We start from the raw sequence: 23,420 nt of genomic DNA on the forward strand, positions 1-23,420 counted from the left end.
ACCGTAATCTCTGCAAAGTTCGGATTGATTTTTACGAAATTATATTTAGAAAGTAGATAAAAAATCGAAATGCATGCTGGTGGATTTTTTAGTATATATATATATATATATATATATATATATATATATATATATATATATATATTTCAAATATGTTTTTTAATTTCGTTTTATTTTATATTTTTAAATTTTTTTCCAACATATTTACTAGTAAAAAAAATTTAATGTGTAATTCTCAAAGTTACGTTAGTGCGAAAAATACACAGACAGACTTTGATTTGTTTTAAAACTTTATTGGTATAGATCGAGAAACAAATGCGAAACTGTATAAGAAGGGTGTTAGGAATGTAGAAATTGTATTGAAGTGAAGTGATAGGTACAAAAATAGACAAACGAAGGGCTTGCTAATTTTATAAAGCTTCGTATTTTCCTTTTTTACGACATTCTTTTCGTTTGGTTTCTCTTTTGAAAAAGAGATGTTATTCTCGCAATTATCAAAGGCGTGTATCATTCCAGTTACACTTTTTACAGCTTTTTTACTGTTTATTTTTTGACCCAAACAAATGCCACTTGGACAAAAGGTGCAACTATTTGGGGCATTATTTAGGAAACTGAACAGCGAGATGTTTGTTCACATTACATTTGAACTTTACATGTCAGTACAACCAGAGAAGCAGGAACCCGAGAGTGAATTCCAAAGTCTAGCAGTTCGAGAGATGAAACTATTAAGAGTAGAAGGCTTTCCGGCATCTAAGGAGTCTCTACAATTTAGGGGTGAGATTTTGCTGCTTGTCACGTTAGTCAGGAGTATTTACGTCGGATGGGTACAAGTGCTTTGAGTTCTTCGGGGCATATTCCACTAAAATACTTGTAAAACATGCACAGGGATGCAACATTTCGGCGATGGGGAGTCTATATCTATCGATTTATATATGTTATCGATTTATATATGTTATCGATTTATATATGTTATCGATTTATATATGTTATTGATTTATAAAAATAAATACAAAGATTTATAGAATACACAAGACCTTCGTTCATTTATTTTTGTCCATACGTTGCATCACTTCTATAAAAAAATTTTCTACATTGCTAACAACCTTCTTGTAGGTTTATATATTTGTTTACCAAGAATGCTTCAGGCAAACTATCTTTCCCTTTTAAAGTGAAATTTTTTTTTTTTAATTTTTGTTTTCATTTTGTTCACCTTGCACAGCAAACTCCTATCGAGCTCACCGAATCTTGTAGTCTTGTGGTTCTCTTTTGGTTTCATGGTTTATATGCGTCTTCTATTGTTCGCAGGAAATAGGGAACGACGAACGGGCACGACGGTCGGTGATGGCAAAAGGCTGTCACGTCAATTTCGTGTCGTCAGACACGGAGGACGGATGGAGCGACGGTGATACGGGGAAAAACAGACAGCAGCCAGGTATGTACCAAAATGCCTCCAATATCAAATTTCATTATTGCAGTGGTTCCCAACCTCTGTGCTGCGGCACACTAATGTGCCGCTGAATTATTACTGGTTGACCGCAAAGAGAAAAGAGCTAGAAGCCATTCAATTTCATTTTTTTAATAAAGACATTCAATTTCTTAATCCTGATGACATCGCTCAATTCAGAATGACCGAATTTATAGACTCTAAAACGTTTCGCGTATATTAATTTGTATTTTTTTTATGGTTCATATTAGTGATGGGACGATTCTTTGGAATATCATAAATTTTTCAAAGTATCAGGAATAGGCAACAGTTGAATAATTCAGTGCTAGTTGAAAGATGGAATTTTTAGAAACAAATACGCCATTTTAAGCCAAAACAATATTACTTTTTATGTCGAAAATTGTAATATAAAAAAATTATAAAAATTCATGGAGTAGTATAGCTGCAATTGTGTTTTTAATAAAAAAAAAAGAAAAAAGTCTATCGCTATAGGCTACACAAGTTGGATGCCATTACGATATAATCTAAAATATGCTTTCCGAGTTATGTCCCCTGTGTGTGAAATAATCACCGTATACTTTAAAACATTCACGAAAAATGCAATTTTCCCCAATTTTCTGTAAAAGTTACCTTTAACTATGAATAACTTTCTACTCGATGAATTTTCGTCATTTTTTCATATGTTACTATTTTCGGCCTGACAAGTAAGTACTGTTGTTTTGGCTTGAAATGACATATTAAAAAGTTGATATGTCATCTCTATCTCAACGAGCTCAGTATATTTTTTTAACAAAGGAATGGACAAAAGTATTTTTTTTTAAGTTGTTTACATTTTAAAAAAATATAGTTTTTTATTTGAACTTAAAAAAAAAATTATGAAACGAGGTTCGGTAGTTCCTCTCGCGATCCTGAATTTAACTTGACAAAGACAACAGTTTTCTTCCACGCGATTTGTGTGAACAGCACGGTTATTTCGATAAGTGATGTCATTAAATAAAATCAATAGTGTGTCGGCATATGAAAAAAGTTTGGGAACCACTGCAGTAATGGATGCCTTTGCACTTAACGGTATAAGTTATATGATAGAATTATGTGTTTGTGATTGGTGTACAGCCGCATGTGCGTGTAAGCTGTCGTTTAGAATGGAAATATCAGTAGAAGTTGTATGCGTTATATATATATATATATATATATATATATATATATATATATATACTTCATTTAATCGCATAAATTAATATATGAAAATAAAAATTTATGCGTAAATTTACAGTATTTACTTCAACAGTGCTCAATGCATAGGTAGAGCTAGGTAGTAAGTTATAAAAGATAAGACTGGCGAATTCTTACGAGAATGAAACGCGGAATATTCTGTGTAGCTTAATTGCCATATATATTTTCATAACTTACTATATATATATATATATATATATATATATATATATAATTGCCATATATATTTTTATAACTGAATATGTATATATATATATATATATATATATATATATAATTGCCATATATATTTTTATAACTAAATATATGTATGTATATATATATATATATATATATAGTAAGTTATGAAAATATATGGCAATTAAGCTACACAGAATATTCCGCGTTTCATTCTCGTGAGAATTCGTGCGAATTCTCACGAGAATGAAACGCGGAATATTCTGTGTAGCTTAATTGCCATATATATATTTTCATAACTTCTACCTAACTCTAACTACGGATTGAGCACTGTTTAAGTAAATACTGAAAATTTATGCATAAAATCATATTTTCGTATATTAATTTATGTGATTAAATGATGTAATTATATATATATATATATATATATATATATATATATATATATATATATATATATCGGTTGTATCGATTGGTTTCTTAGATATAAATCCAATGAAAATCGCATGATTATTAAAGAGTTCTCAATGCAGGACAGAGCTGGTATATAGTCTGTTTTTAGTACAAACGAAGAGATAAGTAACAAGTGATACAGAGAGAATTAAAGCAGACGAGTGCCGTACATTGTTTTACAAATGTGTATGTTATGTTTATAGGGTAAAAAAATAAGACTGAATTTAAACAAAGAACAAGTGAATTTACTAGAAGCCTGGAAAAATCATGGATTACAATAGAAAAATGCGAGCATGAAAAGTAATATGGTTAAACTTAAACATGGAAAAGAAAAGGAAAAGATATTCTAGTAAAAAATATAATAAATTTATAACTTAAAAATATTGCAGCATTAAGAATTTTTTTAATTCAATTTAACATTATATAATCAATTCTTAATGCTGCAATATTTTAAGTTATAAATTTATTATATTTTTTACTAGATAATCTTTTTTTTTCTGTTTCATACCTTTGCCTAACCATATTACTTTTCATGCTCGCATTTTTTATTGTAATATATATATATATATATATATATATATATATATATATATATATATGTATGTATATATATATATTACTTGGGAACTCCAACGTGTTTTATATTTTTCCTTCACTTGATTTAAATAATATATTCCATTTATCTCCACATTATTCTACGATGAATGGGCCAAATTAGATTAGTAATTTTACAAGTTATGGTTTCAGAAACGTAACATTCTTAGATTAAATATGTTAAACTTAAACGTCTAAATACGCAACTATTTATTTATTATTTGCGGACTGTTTTCCTCATCTTTATAGTTGTTATTTCACTACATTTCGGCGAATTCATCCTTTGTCCTTTTTCAGGGGATTAACCGCGACTTGATAGGAATGCTGCACCTCGTAACTGCATCCCCAATTATTAAATACATAAATAAATTACTTATTTCAAATGATTCCAATAAAAATGATATATAATCCAAATATTTATTATGCACAAACACGCACGCAAAGATGGCGGACAGCCGTTACGCTGATATGAAATAATAATAATAATAATAATAATAATAATAATAATAATAATAATAATAACAATAACAACAACAATAATAATAATAACAATAACAACAATAATAATAATGATAATAACGATAACAATAACAATAACAACAATAAAAATAATAACAATAACAACAATAATAATAATAATAACGATAACAATAATAATAACAACACAACAATAACAACAATAACAATAACAACAACAATAATAATAACAATAATAATAATCACAACAACAATAATAACAACAACAATAATAATAACAATAATAACAACAATAATAATAAAAAAATAACAACAATAATAATAAAAATAATAATAACAACAACAACAATAACAACAACAATAATAATACCAACACCAACAACAACAAAAATAACAACAATAATAATAATAGCAACAACAATAACAACAATAACAATAACAACAACAATAATAATAATAACAATAACAACAACAATAATAATCACAACAACAACAATAATAACAATGATAATAATAACAACAACAATAATAATAATAACAACAACAACAATAATAATAAAAACAACAATAATAATAATCACAACAACAACAATAATAATAATAACAAAAATTAATAACAACAATAATAATAATCAAACAATAATAATAATAATAACACTAACAACAACAATAATAATCACAACAACAATAATAATAACAATTACAACAACAATAATAATAATCACAACAATAATAATAATAACAACAACAATAATAATAATCACAACAATAATAATAACAATAATAATAATAATAACAATAATGATAATCACAACAACAATAATAATAACAATAATAATAACAATAAAAACAACAATAATAATAATCACAACAACAATAATAATAATCACAACAACAACAATAATAATAACAATGATAATAATAACAATAACAACAACAATAATCTTAATAATAACAACAATAATAATAACAATAATAATAACAACAATAACACCAACAATAATAATAATCACAACAACAACAATAATAATAATAATAATAACAATAACAACAACAATAATAATAATAATCACAACAACAATAATAACAACAATAATACAATAACAATAACAACAATAATAATAATAATCACAACAATAATAATAACAATAATTATAATAATAATCACAACAACAATAATAACAACAATAATAATAGTAACAATAACAACAACAATAATAATAATCACAACAACAATAATAATAACAATAATAATAATAATAACAACAATAATAATAATAATAATAATAATAATAACAATATTAATAATAATAACAACAACAATAATAATAACAATAATAATAATAATAACAACAATATTAATAATAATCACAACAACAACAATAATAATAATAATAATAATAACAATAATAATAACAATAACAACAATAACAATAATAATAATAATAATAATAATACTTTCTTATTATAGAAGTGTGCATAGAATTTAAAACTTTATGTTTATTCGAGTACTTACGCTATCAACTAAACTATTTTAAAAGCGAGATTCTTTTTTTATGACGGGATGATTATGGAGAAACGTCCATTAATGACCATTCCTAAATCAATAGAAGGGAAAAAAAAAACAGATAAAGATCAATTTTCTCATCTGATATCTTTTTGGTTTTATCAATCCCATTGGGAAATTTACCGATGCTAACACAAATTGATTATTCATTTTCTTTTTTTTTTGTGGTGAGCATTAAAAGAAAAACGATGTGAACATTAACTAAGACGTCTCTCACTCTTTATTTATCGGGTTGCTTAACGCCATGGCCATGTTTTCAGAACTTAAACCAAAGTTTAGCTTCTTTTTGGTCTTTTGTTGTTTTCTATTTTTTTCTTTTGGAGGGTGGGGAGACAAGAGGTGTCTAGAGTAGTATTTATATTTACAATGGACGGTTTCGTGTTCACATCACGTCAGGTTCGCCGGTGAAAAATATCAAACATTTTACTTTTCTTTTCATATTCCGACCTTGTGTGTACTTCAGAAAACACTGTACACACAAAATGGCGACCGCCTGTTTGAAAGGAAACGCAAACACGTGGTCAATACAAACAGTAATAACAGAATATCAAATATTCCTATTTTTCAAACGGAATCTAATTCAATGTTACAACAAAGTCGCGGCTATTTTGGTTTGTTTTTGGTACAAAATTAGAATAAAATTGATTGTTCTTCAGTGTTTTTTATTTAAATAAAACAGCGGCGCGGTCGAAACATAATGTGTAATAATAACTACAGGGGAATCTAAAAAGACGTGACATCAACAGTATACTAAAAGAACGTATTATTACATAAAAATCATAATGATTAATGTTTTTAAAACAAAAAATACATATAATATATGAGGTTAATGAGAAAATTCTTGCGGAATTTTTATTTTGATTTCAAATGATGTATTTTCAAATAAGTTTTCGTTATAATACCTTTACTTTATATATCATTTTCAAATGCGTTTCTCTCTCTATCTAATTGTTTAAATAACAATCATTTAAAACAATTATGTCTTCTTTTCAGAAGGTTGAATACAAGATGGGTAAAAGCAAATTCGTATAATTTTCTTATTTCAATTAAAAACTAGACTGAAAAATACTGAAACAGTTTGCGATATCAACGAAGCATTTGGCTCAGGAACCACTACTAAGCGCACAGCACAATGGTGGTTTAAGAAATTTAGTGGCGGCGATGAGTCTTGAAAATGATGAGCGTAGTGGTTGGTTATCGGATGTTGACGACGCTCAATTAAGAGCCTTAGCCGAAGCCAATCCGCGCTCAACTGTTCGAAACTTTATTTCTGAATTAGACGTAACGTATACGACGATTTTTAACCATTTGAGAGAGATTATAAAGACTTATTAAATAGGTGCCTCACGAATAGAACGACAATCAAAAGAAACGCTGTTATGAAGTGTCATCTTCCCTTCTTTTACGAAACAGTAACAACCCGTTTCTCGACCGTTCTGATGAAAACTGGGTTCTTTACGAAAACCGCCGACGACCAGCTCAGTGGTTAGGCGCCAACGAAGCTCCACGGTACTTCTTGAAACCAGAGTTGCACCATAAGATAGTTATGCTGACTGTTTAGTGGTCTGCGATTGGTATAATCCATTACAGTCTTTAATGTATGTGAAACCATTACGACAGAGAAATACTGTCAATAAATGGATGAAATGCATCAGAAACTTCGACAACAACACGCAGCATTAGTCAACAGAAATGGCCCAATTCTTTTCCGCGACATTGCTCGCCCGCATGTTGCTAAACCGACCTTGCAGAAGTTGAACTACGAAACCCTGCCTTATCCAGCATACACTCGAGACCTCTCAACTACCGACTACCATTTTTTCAAGCATCTCGACAACTTTCTCCAAAAACTTAAGCGATACCAAAAAACGCCTTCAGCGACTTAATCGCAACCAAACCACAAGATTTTTACAGTAAATAAATATACTTGCTTTGCGGTGGCAAAAATCTGTGGATTCTAATGGTGCTTATTTCGATCAATATTTTACCGTTTGAGCCATGATATTTAAAAATTTACAACCGCAAGAACTTTCGTGTCAACCTGATAGTTTAACAATAAAAAAAGATTTCAATCATATGTAAGAAATTTGTTTGAATTTTTAACATGGTTATTCTGTCGAATTAATACTGAATTTTTTGGTTCTGAAATAAAATTCTAATCGACTGTTTACGGTATTGAAACTGATCTAATGGGGAAAAATCGGAAGGGTTCTTGGTCAATATAAAGTAATTTCTGACGTAAAATTAAAATTTACAAGTCAAGTATTAAGATTCATTTGCGCCCTTAAAAACAGCTGTTCTTAACCTGTGCCATTATTTCATGATTGAACCCTATTTTCGTATTTTTATTTTTTCAATTTAACTGATATCCAATAATCTGATAGCGAATGTTTTTATTACGATAGGCATAAATTAAAAACTTTTTTCCTTGAACTGTCCGTCTGTGAAACGCAATAGCGTGTGTCGTCTTCCCGTCTAACTATAACATGGTCATCTTCAAATCTAATGTGAATAAATAATTAGTGAGCTTTGATGTGATGAGTGACCTGCCAAGGTAAGAAAATAACATCTTAGATGATGTTCCTTTCTGTACCATTTTAAATGTGATAGATTATTTTCCCAAATAATCAGTTTTTTTTTGTACCATTTTAAATGTGATAAATTATTTTCCCAAATAATCAGTTTTAATACCTTAAATAGTTGATTACAATTTTATTTCATTTTTGTTGTAAAAAATTCAGTATGGATTGGAGAGAATAGACATGTTTAAAATTCCAACTTTTCACATACGAATGGAATCTATTTTATTATCAAACTATATTATATGTATTTTTGTCTTCGAATCACTATTCATTGATTTTGTAACTTTTATTTTTGTGACTTTATTTTTTGTGACCTTTTATTTTTGTGACTTTATTTTTCTATGACTTTTCATTTTAATTTTTGACTTTTTGGTTTTTGTACGCTTTTATTTTTTATTTTGTATTTTGATATTGTGACTTTTTATTGTGTGATCTTTTATTTTGTGACTTTTTACTTTCTTGTATTTGTACTTTCTTGTACTTTCGTTTCCATTTTTGACCTTTTGATTTTTGTCAGCTTGAAATTTAATTATGTTACTATTTAGTTTTATATTGTGACTTTTATGCTTATAAATTAATTTTAATTTTGTGACTTTTTTGCATTTTGTCATGTTTTTCAAATTTTTTTATAACTTTTTATTTTAATTTTTGACTGTTGATTTTTCTGAGCTTGTGATTTTATTTTGTGACTTATTTTAATTTTGTTACTTTTTATTTTTATTTTGTGACTTTTTATTTTTATTTTGTGACTTTTTTATTTTTATTTTGTGACTTGTTATTTTATTTTGTTACTTTTTATTTTAATTTTGCGATTATTTTCTTCTATAGAAGTTTTTTACTATTTCATTTTGTCAGGTTGTGATTTTACTTTGTTATATATTATTTTTATATTGTGACTTTTTATTTTGTGATATATTTTGTGAATATTTTATGACTTTTCATTTTAATTTTATGCCCTTTTGATTTTTGTAAGCTTGCGATTTTATTTATTTTTCATTTTATATTGTGACTTTTTACTTTTATTTTGTGACTTAATTTTTACGATGTATATTTTTTTGTTTGAATTTTGGTTGGAACTATTTTTCTAATTTTGATTTTATTCTGTGACTTTTTAATTCTTTTTATTTTTTGACTTCAATAGTTTTCGTGACGTTTACTTTTTGTAATACATTAGGCTTTTTCCACGTAGAGTGATGTACATTTTCCGCATTTTGACTGCAAAGTTGAATGCATTCTGAAGCGATCTCCTGGGGGGGGGTTGAGCTCTTTTGTACTTAAGAATGTCAAAGTAAGGGAGATAACTAATTTCTAGAATTTTTGAAAATTAATTGGAAAAAAGATTTTTTATTAACTATCGATTTTATTCACAAAAACAATGATTTTTTATTTTTTCTGAAACAATAGAAAATAAACCATTTTTGATTGGAAGAAATTAAAAAAAAAACAATAACATTACAAGTTTAATGTCATTGGAATTTAATATTTATTCTTAAATCCCTAAAATGAAGTCGGACTATAGTTGACTAGATTTCTTTTCGGGTGTACCGAAACTAATAGAAAATTAAATCTCCCTCGATTTAGTTAATTCTAGCAAATAAAATACGAGAATCTGAAATACTCAAGAATTTGACTTAAATAACGATTTAGATAGATGTCGATGGAAATGCGGTTGGCGTAATTTTCAGCTAAAATTGAGGCAAATGTTCGCAAACATTAAACAATATGTAAAAAAAAGGTCGAAAATATGAATATTATATAGGAAACTTTGTCTTCATTGTTTGTATTCAACAAATCGAACACTGATTGGTTGGATTTTGATTGGTTACAAATAAAGACAATAGAATCGGCTGATTTTTATACTTTTTCTGTTCAAATCAGTTCTGAACCAATCAAAATAGCCGTTGCCTAATGAGATAGAAAAACTAGTAATCTATTAGTTTAAAGCTTTAAATTATAGACAATGAAATGGATTTCAGAATTATCCCCAAACAACTTATTTCTTATTTAAAAAACCATAATTTAATGAAAAAACAAACAAACAAAAAAATCAATACAAAATAATTAAATAAGTTAGTCATCGCAAGTAGAAACCATGGCGTCGTGGATAAAGTACTTAGTGTTGTAAACCCGTGATAGGGGTCACAAATGAAAGAAACCACAAGTAGTGTAAAGTGTATAACTATAATATGTTTTAATCATAAAGAATACAGGAGCCACTGAAGTGGTATGAGAGGAACGTATTCGTAGCATGTTGTTAAACATGGTATGAATGTCTCCATCTAGTCTTTGATGACCAGTGATATTCATAGGACTGGTTGATTCCACTTAGTTTTCAAATAGGGGTGATTTGTACCCCACAACACTTAGTAAAATCCAGTCGCAAAAGTTACTCTTCTGGATGTTGAAGGTTCAAGTCTAAGAGCGGGCCATGTCTGAAATACAATTGCAAATTACTTAGAATTTCTACCCAGTCATGGCTGATAGAACAAGAGCATGCTACCCCGTGGGTTAAATAAATGGTTCCGTTTGGAATTACGTGCAGATTCTAGAGTTCAACAGAAAGATTCATGAGTTCGACAAAGCACCAATGTGGCTTTGTGGCTGTCGGACTGAGGAATGGTTCTATTAATGGAGACCTTGCCTTTTCTCTAAAAAAGGGTTAGTTCATTGCTAATCGCCTGGTGCATCGTACTGAGGAATGGTGATGGGGCTGCTCAGACATTTTTCTGTAAACCAGCGTGTGCTAATTCTAGTACGTTGGTCTAAAAAACACATCAGACCTTTTATCCAACCTTCTTTGCAGAGGAGGTAAATGACTATTGTGCACTATAGCTTCCGTTTTTCTCAGATTGTAAAATTGTCGCCATTATTTTGCTATTTGTGGTCATCAATCTTAAATCAGTTTGACAACGTAGACCTTCCACCTACAGTACCTAATATTTACAAATATTCACCCATTTAGTACCGATCAGACTGAACATTGCTTAACTTTGCCTATCTGACGGGATTAGTGTGTCAAGGTGATTATGGTATATGCATAAATATTTGCGGAAAAAACAATAACATGCGGCTAAATAATATTTAACAAAAGACCAAATATCTATAACTCTGATCTTGAATATGTCAATCAGAAGTCTTCAGCTTCACTTTACTAAAATTTATTCATAACTAGCGGATCCCATGGAAATTCGACGGAATGAAAAATATTTAATCAGCAAATATGTTTTGATAAAGCTGATATTTTTCTGGATAGTGCTAATTTTTTTTTTTTTTTTTTTTTTTTTTTGCAGAAAAACCAATAACACGCAATAAATATGCGTTTATTAGCATTTCTATGGAAATGGTGTCAAATGTATTTTAAATATAGAACTGCTTAGAAGTAAATTTCGTATCCATATAATATTCTCCTTCTTCCTTCCTTAGTCCGTACGTTACGCTTTGAAAAAGGTCAAAATACAATTTTTGAAGACAAAACTGTTTCAAAAAGGTCACATTTGCGAAATTTAGTTTCAAAAAGCCCATTCTGGGACAAGAATATAAGAGTGACCTCTCTTTAAATGTAGCCTCGTTTTCGAATATTTTTATAATATTTTCCGAGGTAGGGCGCCTTGTATTTTAAATATAGAACGGATTTAAATAAGGTCCGTTAATATATACCCAGAAAGTAATATTGTGCTACATAGTTTAATACAAATAAAAAAAAAATCACATTGTAAGAAACAATTTTTAATTTACTCCTTCAGTCCAGTACCTCCTGGTTGACAATGTGCTTTTCTTTGCTCTGTTTCTTTTGAATGTTCCCTTTTATATATATATAGTTGAATCTAATATCATCTACGTATATCTCTTATATTCAAATTCATGTATATATGTGTTCATCTTCCCCATATTTTTATGTACTAGCACGACTTGTGGAAATTCCACGGTATAAGAAATATATTTAATCAACAAATGTTTTGGCAAAGCTGGTATTTTTCTGGATAATACAAAGAAATAAGTTTTTTGGGGATAGAAAACCTAATAACATGCAACAAACATGAGTTTATTAACACTTCTATGAAAATAGTGTTCATTGTATTTTAAATATAGAACTGACCCACATGAGATAAATTAATAAATACTAATAAATAATCAGAAAGTAATATTGTGCTACATAGTTCAATACAAATAATAAAATCACATTGTAAGATACAAACTTTAATTTACTCCTTCAGTCCAATACCTCTTGGTAGACAATGTGCTTTTCTTTGCTCTGTTTCTTTTGAATGTTCCCTTTTTATGTAACGTCTCGCTGACTTCTTTCTTCAATGAAGAACCACTTCACGTCGAAATTATTAAGAGTTCTTTTCTCACACCATTACAAAATCATCATATATTATCATTATTATTATTATTATTATTATTATTATTATTATTCTGATATTCGAAAACGCGGCTAGATGAAAGAAAAGCCACTCTCATATTCTTGACCAGGTTTAAGACCAAATTTAAAGAAAATGGCCATTTTCGGAGCAGTTTCGGCTTCAAAAATTGGATTTAGCCTTTTTCAAAGCATAACGTACAGACTAACTAATGAAGGAACAATCAGAATATTATAGAAATAAATCGATGTGTGGGCGGGGTATTATGTCCCTTGTTGACATGTGAATGAAGAGTTATCTCCCTTGGTGTCTCGTTGAATAATATTGTTGGCCGTGTTGTATTTTTCTAAAATGCTGAAACACATTTCACTGTAAATAATTTAAGTCATTAAACTAGTAAAATCTTATTGTAACTACTACCTTCTCAACAAATATAACGGACGCCATGACAGAAACATCAAACCAAAACCTTGAGAGCTTCAGTCCGAAGTTCTATTTGTATTTTCTTATAAATATAGCTTAAAACATTACCATAAGTATAGCGTTGACGTGACGTCATAGATTTCTGATTTACGTCATATTTGAAAACATGAATTCACATATAAGTACCTATTTACTATGCCTCCCCACGGGACAGAGTTAGACACCAGGGTCGTTTTTTAACGTGGAGAAAAGGTACAAAAATAAAAATTGTCTCAGTCGTGAAGGATTTCTCCTCCACCGAAAGAGAACAAGAAATAGAAGTGCAGCATCTGAAGAACAGATACTACACTTTGATCTTGTCCCGAAGGCCAAGAAATAATATTAAGATTGGAAAAAGAAATGTTTAGATATTTTCAGTAGCGTTTGAAATTATTTTCATAATCCAAAACAATCTATGTAAAGTGTAACTCGGATATAAGAAACCCGAATATAAGAAAAAAACGGATATAAGAGGGATTTTTTTCTGGTTCCAAATTAGAGCCTGTGTTAGTTTTACAATGTAACCCGGACATAAGAACCCCGGATTCAAATCTAACCCTGATATCAGAGCGTTATAGGAACCGGAGAAGAAGTCGTTTATATCCAGGTTTCACTGTATTAACTACATATCAAAGTGTAGTATCTGTTCTTCAGATGCTGCACTTCAATTTCTTGTTCTCTGACAGTGGAGGAGAAATCCTTCACGACTGAGACAATTTTTATTTTTGTTCCTTTTCTCCACGTTAAAAAAACGACCCTGGTGTCTAACTCTGTCCCGTAGGGAGGCATTGTAAATAGGAACCACATATTGGCACCAAAATAATTTAATATTTTGCGAGATCTAGAATTTGGTCTCGTAGGGCCTATAATTCGAGTAATTGAAAAAAAAGTTGTTTTATGTTCTTATGTTTGAATAACCTCCCTGTATTTGTACAAACAAAAAATATATATTTATCAAGCATGTTTTATAAATGCATCTGTTTTCTTTTTCAGCCAAAGGTCTTGCAGCCCTGTGCAATAATTCGTCTTCTCGTACAGGCAAACATAAAAGACCGATCCACAAAAGACTCTTCTGCCCTCGCTCTACGAACACGGAAAACAGATGCGTAAAAGCACCAAATATCGGACATATCCCTGACTGTACTCAGTGGATTGACTTGCGAACAACGAAACCGGAAATGATCCAATCGGACTTTGATACTCACCGACAACAACAGCAGCAACAACAACAAATAATCCAGACAAAGACAATTCAATGACTTTCCAATCTAAACCATTACGTACGCCAATACACACACCATTTGCAGAATTTTCAAAACGTATTTACGAAACCAATTCTTATTTTACTTTCACGTAACAAATAATGTTTGGTTTATTTTACTGGAATATTGTTTAAGCTGTTAAAAATTTTCGGACCAAATATAAATTCCGTACTCTTTATTTCTGCTTGCCTCTAAAATGAACGAGTTTAACTTGACACCTTACTTCATTCAATCGTCACACTTTTTTCAAATGTATATATATATATATATATATATATATATATATATATATATATATATATATATATATATATATATATATATAATTGGTGACATCTTGAAATCTGGAGACCGTGAGTGGTGTACTCTCGAATGGGCTGATCTGTCCGGCCTTCAGGCTAGGATAAAAGTGTAATACCTGTTCGGTTTTCTGTTAGAGGAAGAGAGATTCTCTTAGATTTTAATAATTTGTATTTTTGTCCTAATCCAGAATGCCTCTTCGATGGGGGGGGGGTTATTACCAAATTAAAAACTGGTCTTGTCTTTAAGTTTGCCCTCATGGGGCGAGGGCAACTAAATACAAAATGGAGTTGGCTCTCTACAGTGTAGACCTTCACCAGAAGTATGGCTATGTTGAAATGTGTTATCGTTAGGATTTCTCTTTTAACTTCATTGACAGACTCTTGAGGAATCCCGAACATGTTGTATAGTACCAGTTTAACTGCAGATACTGCTAGAATACGACAAGTACATTATCTTTCTTTCTTCGGGTCTCCAGTCAAATTTTAGATAAACCGTTAACCTTAGACTAGTGTTCATCCACCTTTTGAAAAATCTCATTTCTTATAGTTCAGGGAGTTTTACCCCAGCCCTAACTCTAATCCATCTCAAATCTAAGAATTAAATCATAGTCTTCAGTTACATTCTGCGGATAAAACAATTACGCATATGTATTTTCAAATCGACTTGGTTTCATAAAAGCACTAGCAGGCCGCCCGGCGTTGCCCGGTCATAAAATACGCTTAAATATAGTATTTTAATTTATGCAGATTTTGTAGTTATTATTATAGAGTCAATTCTCTATCGATTTTTGTATTGTACCCAATATATAGTAATGATTTCCAAAGTAAAAAAAAGACTTGGATACTATCAGTTAAAATCATAATCAAAACACATCTCTTCAAACTTATTATCATTTGTACTATGTCTTAATGCATACAAAAACTAAAAATAACGTTGTATAAATATAAATGTATATTTGCGGATGCGTATAAGAGCACTTTAAGTCGATTTATGCCTGACGAGTTCCATTTTTTTTTAATTTTTGCCCTATTTAGCAGCTATTTTTGCAGGCTAAAAATCAAATCAAATTTATTCCATAGGTCCAAATCCCCTATATATCAAGTTTCAAGTCTGTAGACCAAACATTGAAAGAAGAGTTTAGTAGAGACCGTTCCTCAGACAGACGAGGTCACTTTTATATATAGGTTTATTCCCATTAAAAAATGAAACAAAAAAAAACAAAACAATTTTGCTTCTTATGAAAAATGTTTCGATTTTCTTTTTTTTTTTTTTCGTGACGCCGATCTATAATTTGAATTATTTTGATTATTCTGACTACTATTCGTATCCTGGTGGTTATTTTCACAACGTTTCGGTCGGTGTTACTTCCTGTAACGTTGTACACAGGTTGTGGCCATCAGTCACAAAGCAGGCAAAAGAACAGGAAATAACTCTCACTTGCTTTTTGATTTGTACAACAACATTTATTTCTTCGTCATTACAACTGTGACATCACCCACGTGATTTAGAACGTTCTCAACGTCTCTCCCAAGATTTCGAACATTATTTCGTATCTGTCGAGATCTTTGTCTTTATAGTCCTTTTTCCCCACATCCGGTGACATCACTTTTTATGCATTTACATACGCGTATCCGCGGCATGTTACATTCTCACCTGCTTAAGATGCACATAAACATGTTGAACAATGGATAGTATCGTTCATTAACAACAGTTTAGTCAATCTGAAATTTGAAATAGCAATTTCATCGATAAACATGCAGGGTGGAGAGAGGCATCTTACGAATATACGTTCATGTTTTTTTTTTCTTCTTTTTTTTTTTTTGCTTGTAAAGGCTAAACCTGTTTCTTTGAGAGGCAGCTAGAAATGAAGGGCTAACTTTATACTTGACCGGAATTTCTTAAGGTTGAAGTGTTTATTAATGACGTTTCTGATGGTAACTCGCTCATTTTCAGACATATTTCCAGTTGATTGCAAATAATAAACACCGAATCACCAGAGACTTCATGTTATTCATTGAGTGTTGTTATACTCTTCAAACCCACAACGAAATATCCACAATGTAATGATTTAAAAAAAAAATGGCTAAACAACTGCAATGAATACTTATTGAAAAGAAATGGCGCCGGACACTGTGTCACTATTTTTTTACCATTTTATAAAATATCGTAAAAATTCTTATAAGATGTTTCTGCACTTTAAAAGATATCGTAAAAAATAATACCTGTATATTTACATTTTTAAATATCGTTATTTTTAATATATTCAGGAGAAAACCATATTGAATTCGAATTCCAAATTTGAACTAACGAAAAAAAATTTAATTTTACATACCGTTTCAAAAATATCGTAAAAATACTCCACATTAAATGTATATTTAACATTTTTACAAGATATCGTAGGAAATTGTGTTTAACATAAAAATAATATAACCTTTTTTTTTATTAAATATTGTAAAAATTATATTTGGTTATAGGTTGGTTAAAAAATGTCCGCACTGCCTATTAAAATATTTAGCAAATATTTTTAAATGTCGTATTTTAAAACAATAAGATCTGTGCATTTTCACGGTTAAAATGTGCGTATTTCATAAAAAATTCTAAAACTTATAGTAGGTAAACAAAGTAAAAGAAGTCCAATGTCTAATAATATAGAGTGAAAAACACGATAATAGTGATGTGGACCCAAGGTTGGGAAAACGGAAGGAAAACACAGAACACGGATTAGATGTAAGAAAGATATATTAATCAAAAGGTTACACGGATAGGATAAAGGGTAAGCGGAGCTTACTGTGCGGTGGTGTCAATTATGGGTAGTCGTGCGCGTTGCTTACTACTAGTACTCCTGCTGATTCTACGGTATTACCATACTGCCCATTTTGAGAGTATTATCTCACATTGTAATATAGTAGTGGAAGAATCTATGATGCAGGTAAGTTTCGGTTTAAAACACGTAGCACAAAAAACACAATAACGATAAATTGTGTCCATATAAAAAACAAACGTGTATACATATTAAACTGAATCGAAATATGCTAACATTTAAATAACAAAAGAAAAAAAAATGTGAATAACTATCTTTATTTCATTAATTAACTGAAATATAAATGTAACATAATCGCGTCAAAATTTTGGGGCGTGGTATGAGAGTGACGTCACGAATTCAAGTGCATATGTAGGAATTAAGATCAAACGAAAGATAATTTCAGAAAAAGAGAAGAAAAAGCAAATAGACGAATGGGAAGTTACGCTCGGAAAACACGCGACGACTCTTTCTATTACCTCTTCAACTGAAAGCCAACTATGTCTGATGCCCTCTATTGACAGCCAGCTGTGCCTAATGCCGTGTAATGATAGCCAGCTGTGTCTGGTGCCGTGTAATGAGAGCCAGCCAGCGGTCGGAAAGAAGGAACATACTGGTGTTAAATACGTGCCCGCGACTAACGTGTTAAACGAAAGAAAATAACATTTTTCTTTCATCTAAAAAGTTTGTGTTGAAGTTCTCATTTCCTTTGCGATTGTCTCTGCATACAACGTGGTGGGTCCGTTAGAGAGAACAACAACGTGACAGAAATACAAAAAGATTTTTAGAATAATTTATTTCTGTGAATCAGACTTTTAAGTTACAAATAACCCTTATAACGTTGCATGTTTATCCAGCTCTCCTGGATATAAGCCCAGTCTAATAATGTAACATAAACCATAACAATGATATATACATATTATCGCAACGTCATATCATAGATATTTTCGGGCTTATTCTTTTTCAGAAGATACGGAGAACATTAGGTTTTATTTGAATCATCTTTAGGAAAGTCTGAATTTCATAAATGAATGCTCCTAAGGAATATTATTAAACTGGGCTGAATTCAAGAGACATGGAGAACATTGTTGTTTATTTGGGTGATCTTTAACTACAAAAATCTGAATTGAATATTATTAAACTGGACTCGAATTCAAGAAAGATAAAAAAAATATTTTATTTGGATCATCTTTAACTATAAGTCTGAATTTCATAAATGAATGCCCCTCAGGAATATTATTAAACTAGGCTCAAATTCAAGATAGATGGAAAACATTGTAGTTTATTTGGGTCATCTTTAACTATAAAAATCTTAACTGAATATTATTAAACTGGGCTCGAATTCAAGAGAGATGGAAGACGACATATTTTATTTGGGTCATCCTTAACTATAAAAGTCTGAATTTCACAAATTAATGTGTGCAGAACATTTTACCATAAAAAAACTCGAACAATATACCAACAAAACATTTTACCATAAAAAAGCTCGAACAATACCAACAAAACATTTTACCATAAAAAACTCGAACAATATATCAACAAAACATTTTACCATAAAAAACTCGAACAATATATCAACAAAACATTTTACCATAAAAAAACTCGAACAATACCAACAAAACATTTTACCATAAAAAACTCGAACAATATATCAACAAAACATTTTACCATAAAAAAGCTCGAACAATACCAACAAAACATTTTACCATAAAAAACTCGAACAATATATCAACAAAACATTTTACCATAAAAAAACTCGAACAATACCAACAAAACATTTTACCATAAAAAACTCGAACAATATACCAACAAAACATTTTACCATAAAAAAGCTCGAACAATACCAACAAAACATTTTACCATAAAAAACTCGAACAATATATCAACAAAACATTTTGCCATAAAAAAATCTCGAACAATATACTAACAAAACATTTTACCATAAAAAAAACTCGAACAATACCTACAAAACATTTTACCATAAAAAACTCGAACAATATACCAACAAAACATTTTACCATAATATACCAACAAAACATTTTACCATAATATACCAACAAAACCTTTTGCCATAATATACCAACAAAACATTTTACCATTAAAAAAACTCGAGCAATATACCAACAAAACATTTTACACTTCAACTTCTTTTTAGGATAAGAAAAGTTTAAACAATTCTTAAAACATATCAAATTGAGTCAAACAAAATTTTCTCAACATATCAAATTGTTTAAAATGAAGTCTTGCAACATATTGTTTTAAAAATCATTCGTACAATTTATCGAAATGGTTTCAACAAATTCTTACAAAATATCAAATTGTTCAAAAATAAGATTGTACGGAATATCAAATTTTGTAAAACCTGATTCTCACAAAATCTCAACAGTGTAAGAAATATTCTTACAACATATCAAACTGTGTAAGATCAAATTCTTGCAAACTAATAACGTTTTATTTTTACAGAATATCAAATTATGAAAAACAAAATCCTTACAAATCTCAAATTTCATACAGCAATATTGTTACGAAATATAAAACTGTACAAAACAAATGTGTTAGAAAATATCAAACCCTTTAAACAAAAGTCCATCAAAACATCAAACCTTGCCAAACAAAATGAAGAATATCGAAAAGTATACAAGAACAGCACAGAATAAGAAATTGTGTAAAACTGCATTCGCACACATCATGAAATACTTCAAAACAAAATTCTTACAAAATGTCAAACTAAATAAACCAATATACATTTTTATGGAAATCGCTTAAGGCAATACATGAAGCCAATTGATGTAAGGAAAAAATACTACTTCAAAGTTAAAAACTTGTCAACGATAATTGAATAGATTCTAACCTAGAAAACAGCAATTCTTCTCTCTTTGTCAGAAACAAGACTGTGTAAAATCATATTCTTAGAAAATGCCAAACTTCTTAAAGGATATTAACTGGTCTCTTGTGTGACACAAAGTTCTTACAAAATATTGAAAGTTTTAGCACAAAAAATTCTACAGAATTGTTTAAAATTCCATTTTTGCACAAGAAATGTGTAGAGGTATGGAATATTAAATCGTATAAAACAATTCTTTTACCATTTTTAATTTTATGGAGCAAAATTCTTACAAAATTATGCAAAAGAATACCCTTACAAGATATCAAACATTTTAGAGCGAAATTCTTACAGAATATCAAATGGTTTAGAACCAAATTCTTACAGATTATCGAATGATTCTTACAGATTATCGAATTATATAAAACAAAATTCCTGTCAAGTTGTGTAAAATCTCTTACAGGATATTAAACTATAAAACAAAATTCTTGTAAAATTGTGTTTGTACCAGATACATCAAAGGGTATGAAACAAAATCCTTTCAAATTATCCAATTATATGAAATAATATATAACAGTATGAGACTAAGGAATATGTTTGTGAAACAGGGTTCTTTAAAAATATAACTGTGAAAGGAAGATTTTTACATATCAAATTGTGTAAAAAATGATTTTTACAAAGTATTAAAATGGTTAAACCAAGATTTTTACATAATATCAACTTCTGTAAAAAACGATTTTTACAAAGTATTAAAATGGTTAAACCAAGATTTTTACATAATATCAACTTGTGTAAAAAACGATTTTTACAAAGTATTAAAATGGTTAGACCAAGATTTTTACATAATATCAACTTGTGTACAAAACGATTTTTACAAAGTATTTAAATGGTTAAACCAAGATTTTTTTACATAATATTAAATTTCTGCAAAAAAGAGATTCTTACAAAATAAATTGGGAAAACACGTTTCTCATAAAATGACAAATACTGTAAAACAAAGTTGTCATAAAGTATCAATTGTGTCAAATATGATTCTCACAAAACATCCAATTGTATATCACAAAGCCCATTTGAATTGAAAGACACTACATGAACAATTATTTCCATTATATAAATGTACACCGAGTGAAAGAGACATCACACACACACACACACATCATGAGAAATAAATTAGTTTACATACATTTTATGCTTTTTGTTATTATTTTAATAAATCCTGTTTTACCCTTGCCAGAGTATTTGCGTGTTTTTTGTTTGTTTGTTTTTTGTTTGTTTATTTTTTTTTACAAAGGTCAAGGTAGGTTGTTATATTAAGGCCGAACTAAACAGAGTATGCAACGATGTAATCTGTAGAACCAAAATGCATTCGCCACTGCCATTTATTTTTCTTCTCGGTGGCAGAAGGTGAGTTCATGTTTTGCAAAAGTTTTTCACCTGCACGGCAACATGTGCCACAAAGACCCGCCCACCATTCAGTGGTCTACATTTACGAAGTTACATTTTTGTTAATACCGACACAATGAGCTGATATCCTGAAATTATAATCTCGCACGTTTCTCCCGCTCTCCTAAACACTGGCCCTGCTTCATAATATTAAACTAAAATATTCGAATACATTCGCTAAGTGCCGTATCAGTCATTTTCACGAGCCCGTTTTCATACTTTTTTTTTTTCGTTCATTCTTCTGCCGGAAATTCTTTCACTTTTTCTTTTTATCTAATCCCTTTATGTAGTGACTAGCCTGGGTGGCCGGCGTTGCCCGGGTGTTTGGAGGTGTGTTGGGCAAAAAAAAAAAAAAAGTGGTAGTAGGCAGACAGGCTCGAACCCGTACTGCGAAAAAGGAAAGAATGTGAAAAAAGTGACGTTTTTTGGTGTTGTGTCCATCGCCAAACCGGAAGTGCTGAAGCTTTAAATTAAAGCTAGTCAATCAAAAAGAGGTGATGAATTTCGAAAATATCGGCGAAAAAAAGCGACTCCCTCCCCGTAGAAAAGTGCCCAGTTGAGGATGAAGGAATAAACGTCTTTAGTCAATTTTTCGATATTTGTCGTCCGAAGAGTCGACTTTCAAAACGATACCGATCTCGTGAAAATCCGTCGCCTCTGTTAAACGTTTTAGGCATACATATATACATACATACATACATACATTTAAACAGACAGGTGATATTTATATTATGTATGGAACGATTCCAATATTTTTACCGATTCCGATACAATTATCGAGTCTGTTCTAAATTTCCGGATTCTGATTCTTTTTTAACATCTAAGTATTTAGTTATAGTGTTTCTGTTTTTTTTTTTTTCTTTTTAATTTTCTGATTTTCACAAAATTCCATGTAATATAGGCATATATTTTCACAAAATTCCATGTAATATGAACATATATTTTCGAAAAATTCCATGTAATATAAGCATATATTTTCACAAAATTCTATGTTATATAAGCATATATTTTCGCAAATTCCCATGTAATATGAGCATATATTTTCGCAAAATCCCATGTAATATAAGCATATATTTTCAAAATTCCATGTAATATAAGCATATATTTTCACAAAATTCTATGTTATATAAGCATATATTTTCACAAAATTCCATGTAATATAAGCATATATTTTCAAAATCCCATGTAATATAAGCATATATTTTCAAAATTCCATGTAATATTAGCATAGATTTTCACAAAATTCCATGTAATATGAGCATGTATTTTCGCAAAATTCCATGTAGTATGAGCATATATTTTCGCAAACATAGAATTACACTTGTGAGATTTTAGTTTTACTGGTGATTTAAAATCAATAAATATTTATTTTATCATTAGTACTATTAATAATTAATTACTATTAATAATTGAGTTTCAAACAAACCAAATAAAAATA

General features: G+C 29.7%; 1 protein-coding gene across 1 annotated transcript in view; it reads left to right on the forward strand.

Annotated features, from left to right (window-relative positions):
* LOC145273972 (protocadherin-17-like) overlaps positions 1-20,939 on the forward strand; it is a 37,542-nt gene extending 16,603 nt beyond the window's left edge. Inside the window, exons 2-3 of the mRNA XM_080127216.1 lie at positions 1,306-1,432; positions 14,344-20,939. Of these exons, the coding sequence (XP_079983342.1) occupies positions 1,306-1,432; positions 14,344-14,609 (393 nt within the window). The 3' untranslated portion in view covers positions 14,610-20,939. The remainder of the gene's footprint in view (positions 1-1,305; positions 1,433-14,343) is intronic.
* The last annotated feature ends 2,481 nt before the right edge of the window (positions 20,940-23,420 follow it).

This window comes from Euprymna scolopes, unplaced genomic scaffold, assembly GCF_053919585.1.
Source record: "Euprymna scolopes isolate OS-2025 unplaced genomic scaffold, ASM5391958v1 sca225, whole genome shotgun sequence".
Lineage (NCBI taxonomy): Eukaryota > Metazoa > Mollusca > Cephalopoda > Sepiida > Sepiolidae > Euprymna > Euprymna scolopes.